Source organism: Ptiloglossa arizonensis, chromosome 4 (genome assembly GCF_051014685.1).
Source record: "Ptiloglossa arizonensis isolate GNS036 chromosome 4, iyPtiAriz1_principal, whole genome shotgun sequence".
NCBI lineage: Eukaryota > Metazoa > Arthropoda > Insecta > Hymenoptera > Colletidae > Ptiloglossa > Ptiloglossa arizonensis.
In genome coordinates, this window is record NC_135051.1 from 7,353,379 (window position 1) to 7,359,877 (window position 6,499).

Consider the following 6,499-nt stretch of genomic DNA (forward strand, 5'->3'; position numbering starts at 1 on the left):
AATTTACTTAAGTGATTGTAGTAACTACATTAGTTAAATGAATCATATTTTCTTGCATAATGTGTGTTATACTTGATTTTTATTGCACGGAAAGAGTAAACTTTACTTAAATTTCAGCTGCAATATGCAAATGATTCACATATTGAGTTCTATTGAAGATATTTATGCAACAACTCATTCTCTGTACACTTTTCTAAATTCAAGAGGCATATTCAAATTCCCTGTTTTTGCTGACTCACCTTATATAATTGCCAAACACGTAACAATCTGACTCATTCTCAAGTATCCTTCTCTTTACTATGTATTTTGTAAACAGACTTAGTTACAAATAAACTACTCTTCGTCGTTACTACAATTTCCGAGCTTTAATTACATTTCTTATTCTACGTTTCTTGAATAGGTACACGTTTTACATTATAGCATATAAATGTATTATTAACTTATAATTTATATCGTAATAGTTGTTAGTAGCCTTGTCCTATATCGTTATCTATGTGGCAGTAACAATTCCGTATATTTTTCAAACAATTTGTTTCCTTATTTTCCTCTCTATTGTTGCTCAAATTTTCAAAAGAACAGGTATTCGTGACAAATTGATTATCAAAAAGGAAGAAACAAGCTAGATTGAAGTAGAAAACACAAATTTATTACTTGGAGTAATTTTTCCGATTTACTTTGCATTAGGTTGTATCGTTCTGTATCGTTATCTATGTGACAATAACGAATCCGTATATTTTTCAAACAATTCGTTTCCTTATTTTCCTCTTTATTATTGCTCAAATTTTCAAAAGAACAGGTATTCGTGACAAATTGATTTTCAAAAAGGAAGAAACAAGCAAGGTTGAAGTAGGAAACACAAATTTATTACTTCGAGTAATTGTTTAGATTTACTTTGCATTATCTCTAACTTCGTCGATAACTGCTTTCGCTGAATAAGGAATGAGGAAAATTTCCATGTTGAAAAAATTCTAAAATTAGCCTCTTCGAGTAGATGTAACATTTAATGTATCTCATTAAATTAGAAAGTACGAATTTTTGTCTACCATACCAGAAGAGATACGTAACACCTCTATTAATACTTTAATAACTGACGGGAAATATAGAAAGAAAAGAATAAACGTTACGTAGATATTTTATTCCGAGTTAAGAAAAACAAGAGCATTTTCAAAGACATTTTTTTTGCATCGTCATTTCTATTTACCGTTTCAAAATGGCGTAAATTTTTGAATCCAAGAATACACAATAATTTTCGAGATACAGACTGCTCGCGCAACCGTTCCAAGAGACAAAAGTACCCTCGAGTGAATCGAAGCGAAGGAGGAGCCCAAACATGAATGGCAGAAATGCACGAAATTCTCATCCAAGTACACAAATTAATACGATGAAATGTCTACCTCGCGTTCAATTCGCGTCCAAATACACCCATTCGTTCGATAAAGTGGCCGCCGCCACCGCTTATAATTCCATTTTTAGAACTTGCGGAGAAACCGTGGAGCGCGCCGCGTTATTTTCACGAATTTTAATGAAATCTTTCAGGGAAGGTGGAACACTTTGAAAGGAGCACCGAGAAAATCGCGAGAAACGAAAAGCTACGAGTTTTCGCAAGTGCTCCTCACGGTCCGGAAAAGCCCTCTCGAATAGGAGAAACGTACGTGGGCAGCAACGGCTCTGTAGGGGTAACAGGTTGCAACCGGTCGAGCCTGCGCGTTGACAGCCCGCTGGTCACTTGAAAAGGAGGCCGCGTAACAGATGTCGCGGCATTTGTAAAGAGACTCGAGAGCCAACGCGATTAAACTGTTCGTGATCGTTTCGTCGCGCGTCCTTGGAGAGTATGTACATTTTATAGATATCCGTTGCGATGTCTTCGTCATGATCCGTCACAAATCACGTCGCCCCGTGTTTGAGATGTTCTCCGTGAGACGCGTTTGGTGCTACGACGTTTCGTCGCGTTCTCGACGATATCGTGCATACCCGCGTGTTCGCGGGTAGAATGCATCGATCGGTTGGGTCGTTTCGATCGGAGTGCGTGGTTACCGTTACGTCGACGTTGGAAAAGGATTCGTCGCGCGGTCTCGATTCGAGAAAAGGATTCGTCGCGAGGTCTCGATTCGAGAAAAGGATTCGCGGAGAGAAAAGTTCGTGAATCGTGACTTGACCGTGATCGAAAAATCGCGAACGAGGGAGGAGAGAGTAACCACCTCGTGCACGGTACCGGTGACTCGCGATAAAAAATACGATTTCTGAGATGCTGTTCGGTACCACGGTTCTCGAACTACTGTACGCAGCCGGTGATTCGGAAATTGGTAATGTTTCGTGTGTCTCGGTGCTCGGAAACTTTCGGTACGCGGATTATTTCGTCGCGTCGATGTGAAACGTTTACAGTACGAATACCGACGTGAATATCTCGTTTCGCGGAAACAAATTCAGAGGGGAGTGCGGAAAAGAGAAACCGAAATGGGTAGATTCGAAACCGAGAGTGAAATTGTTTAGAAAACATATAATACAATGAGAGACAAATTCGTCAAATCTTTCCAGGACGAATAGAACCGACGATACAGTGTTTTTAAATTTGATTAAAGTTCAAAAATGGTGAAGAGATTCCTCCTTTCCCGCGGTTTTTCAAAACAATCTACGTCTCTGGTTTTACTTATCTGGAAGAGTTCTCCGCAGAGCCTCGTTTCTTTCGTTGGTAAATAATTCACCAGAGAAAACGATAGAGATCGTGAAAACTGAAAACAATGCATTTTCTACTTTGTGGCCTACGTTCCCTACTGAATAAATTTCCACGAAATGAAATATCCTGGATTCGTAACTGAAACCAACCATTTGATAAAATATCTGCTTCCAATTATTCTTGAAATCGATTACTTTGTCTTTGACAGTAATCGGCTTGTACAATTATTAAAATAGTGCACACAGCGCGGATGAGTCGCACTAGTCGGTACAGATTCGCAGCGAGTCCCAATTAGGCTAGAGAAATTCACTGTCACTTATTTTCGTGTTTAATTGCCTCTATCTCGATATTCGCTCACGCTACTGTTATGCAAATGCGCGAAAATTCGCTTTAACGGTCGCGTGTACCCATATAGATGTCGAGTGTGTTAACTTGTTGCGGGGGTATGTGAACTGCGACGATAGAAAACGGCGACGACGTTGATCGATCGAAATTCTTCTCCTTTGTATTCGCGTCTCGGCGACTATTTAATTAAAAGCAAAGGGTGGAAGAAAGAACAAAAAGAAAAAATACGAGCGCGGTATTTTTTTCTTTTTTTTTTTTTTTTTTTCATTTTCTTTTTATTCTCGTCGAATGGCGGTCCGTCGTCGCAGCACTCGGTCGACGGTATCGAAAAATACGGGAATAACATTTTGCGCGTTATTACAGAAATTAAAATGCCGATCGATTTTTATGAACACGCCGGAAGTCCTCCGTGCCGCGCGGTTGCACTGACGGCTGCAGCGCTTGGCGTTCCGATGAACTTCAAACAAGTGGACCTGTTGGCCGGTGCGCACTTGAAGCCGGAATTTGTGAAGGTAAACAGTGCAAAATTATTTTCCGCGCACAATTTTTTCGAAACGACTGAGATACTTGTTTGTTGCAGCTGAATCCGCAACACACGATCCCAACGATCGACGACAATGGTTTCCGCTTGTGGGAAAGGTAAAGATTGTTTGGCTGCAGCGATGCATCGATGCACCGCTCGATGACGCGACTAGATATTTCAAATGAGAGAGAGGGAGGGTATTTTTCTACTTGTAATTGATCACGTTTCTAAAATATCGAATTTGATCTTCACCAGAGTTAACATTGCTGATTTTATGTATAAAAGAGCTGGAAAATGGTGCAATAATTAAGAAACGATTCAATTATTCTAAATTGTAGCCTCGTTGCATAGAAAGTTTCAAATTGAAATTCCGAGTAACAGTTTCTCGATACTCCACTAAGTACTAAATTGTTCAGAAAGTGATTTCGTTTTCCAAAATGGAGAATATATAATTTAATAGAATGTTTATACACTCTAAAAAAATCGTGTTTCATTTTCACCGAAAAAACGAAATGACTTTTCCGAACAACCCGATATTTTTTGTGTCGTAGAAAATTGAATTAACTCGTTGATAGAAAAAATCGATTTTCGGTGAAAAGAAATATTACGATGAGGTACACAAAAAGTTGCAGCGCGTATTATTCGATTATGTTCGAATACCAGTTGAAAAATGATTTGTCCGAGTGCCCTGTAAAAGTGGAGATTGCACAAAGAACGAAACAAATTGTGCAATTGCTTCCTACGAGGCTTCCTTGAAAGAGTTTCTTATTCAAAGATCTCGCTATACCGCGGTCGACGGTTTCCTGCGTGGGGAATTTACGACAATGTTCGGAAATACCAGGAATGGAACAAGTGTGTGGTTGTAGTGTACGTTTCACTTTTTTCCTCGCAGTCGAGCGATTATGACATACCTGGTGGAACAGTATGGCAAGGACGACTCTCTCTACCCGAAGGACCCGAAGAAACGTGCTATCGTTAATCAGAGATTATACTTCGATGCGTGCACGCTGTACAAAGCCCTCGCTGATTATTACGTAAGTCACGGTACAATGTAATAACTCTGAAAACTTCTGCGCGATGCACCGACAACGATACTGAAACTTACCTATTGTGCAATACGAACAGTGAATCGAAAATCTCAATAGTCGAGACGATACACTGCCTACGTACAACGTTCGTTCACGGTTCAACCGTTATGAATTTATATTAAATTGGACAATCGAGGTTCTATTGCAATCGGTATTTATTAACGATAATATTGCTTTCCAGTTCCCCATGCTTTTCGCCAAAGCACCCAAAGATAAGGTGAAATACGAGTGTATTGGCACCGCTCTTGGTTTCTTTGAAACATTCCTCGAAGGCGAAAACTACATAGCGGGGAAAAACTTGACACTCGCTGATTTGACTCTTGCTGTCACCATGTCCACATACGAGGTAATTTTTCCCGACAAATTTAACCGAATAATCTCCTGCATGAAAATTCAGATCGACGATTTATCGATAATAAACTACGAGTAACGATTCTAAAAAAAAACATCTTGCTATTCGTAAATTAAACGCGAAGAAGACGAAGTCAAAGGTCTGCGTAAAGCAATCGCATAAGTTAGCTCGTTGAGTGATAAAGTTACAACTAGAAACGATCTATGGATTTTTGAAATTTTTATGTTACTCAGTAGTTTGTATCTTTCACATACGAATCAGAAACATCTGCTTACTTATTTCAATCCTCGATCGTCGATCTTGCAAAATACTCGGTTAATTAATTTAATTCGTGTACGCATATTTCGTAGCGTTTGTACAAATGTTTAGAGTACGATTAACTATGTCCTCTATGAACTGCTCTGTATTTGTACACGCGTAAGAAGATTGTCCGAATGTTCAGGAACTATCTCCTTCCGCGGGTACAACAATTTCTTAGTTAACGATACGTGTAATTCTTCTTTTCGTTTCTAAATCAGGCCTTGAGCTACGATTTCAGCTCGTACAAGAATATCAACAGGTGGTACGCAAAAATAAAATCAGAAGCGACGAATTACGATGAATGCAACAGCAAGGGCGTGAAAATATTCAAAGAAATGGCCGACGAAATCCTAAAGTAACAAACAACTGCAAACGATAAGACGTTCATTGGTTTTCAGGGACTACGTTCAGATGGTATTAGGTTTTTTACTTGCTTCGTGTAAGTTGAATGTACTTCGTGTAAAAAATAATTTTGTACGAATAAACTGACTGTCTCGATTGCTAAATCGAGAAACATCGAGGTTGAATTCAATTAAAATGTATAATACTACGTTTACGTCATTTGTCGAGAACGGTTTCGTTCGAATGCCGCAACTCGTTATCGTGAATTTACCATTATTTTATTCAATTTATTCAAACCGTGTAAATTAAGCAAAAAACACCCCAAGATGAAAGGAAAAATATTTAAACGCGAGCGAGCGATCCAATCCCTCAAACAACACCCTTTACATACTCGTTAAAAGTCTCCAAGCGCTCGATTGTGACTTTTATCGAGGTGTTTCTGTAAAATGTGATCCTTGTCGAACAACACAAGTTACTTTTACCTAACTTTCTTCTCGCAGTCGTTACAATGAATATTCGATCGACCCGAAATCTTTATTCGTTAGAAAATTACAACTTCGACAGAATCTGCAAGTTTATCGCCGCAGCGAGCAATTAATTCAAAGTCTTCGACTTCCAACGTCTGCGCGATTCCTTTCGAACTATTCCCCTGGCATTGTTCACACTAACGAACGTGTTTCAGGTAGTACAATAATTTCCTGTCCACACTCGAAATGAAGTGCAATTTCCTCCCGGGGTAAAAAATTGTTCCCGGCGTTAGGCGAAGCATTGCATAAGTGATAATTAGAGGCTTCATTATAACGCATTACGCGCTCCCCTTCTTCTTCTCCGCTCCCCCGTGAGAGTCGGCGAATCTTTTGCGCAACGGATGGCTC

At 39.4% G+C, this 6,499-nt stretch overlaps 1 protein-coding gene across 2 annotated transcripts; it reads left to right on the forward strand.

Annotated features, from left to right (window-relative positions):
* The first annotated feature begins 1,698 nt into the window (after positions 1-1,698).
* Positions 1,699-5,802, forward strand: LOC143145660 (glutathione S-transferase 1-1-like). 2 transcript variants are annotated; one of them, XM_076309243.1, is made up of 6 exons: positions 1,699-1,829; positions 3,383-3,531; positions 3,600-3,658; positions 4,435-4,576; positions 4,812-4,976; positions 5,501-5,802. In XM_076309243.1, the coding sequence occupies exons 2-6, from the start codon at positions 3,391-3,393 to the stop codon at positions 5,639-5,641; spliced, it is 648 nt and encodes a 215-aa protein (XP_076165358.1). In that variant the 5' UTR covers positions 1,699-1,829; positions 3,383-3,390; the 3' UTR covers positions 5,642-5,802. The 2 variants fall into 2 exon arrangements, with proteins under 2 accessions (XP_076165358.1, XP_076165357.1); XM_076309242.1 differs by lacking the exon at positions 1,699-1,829 and adding an exon at positions 1,901-2,303.
* The last annotated feature ends 697 nt before the right edge of the window (positions 5,803-6,499 follow it).

Bases quoted from the DNA above. Each gene is read 5' to 3' on its own strand.
- LOC143145660 (XM_076309242.1), top strand. From the start codon at position 2,246: ATGCTGTTCGGTACCACGGTTCTCGAACTACTGTACGCAGCCGGTGAT. The intron at 3,532-3,599 runs GTAAACAGTGCA...TGTTTGTTGCAG, and splicing joins TGAAGCCGGAATTTGTGAAG to CTGAATCCGCAACACACGAT. The intron at 4,577-4,811 runs GTAAGTCACGGT...ATTGCTTTCCAG, and splicing joins AAGCCCTCGCTGATTATTAC to TTCCCCATGCTTTTCGCCAA.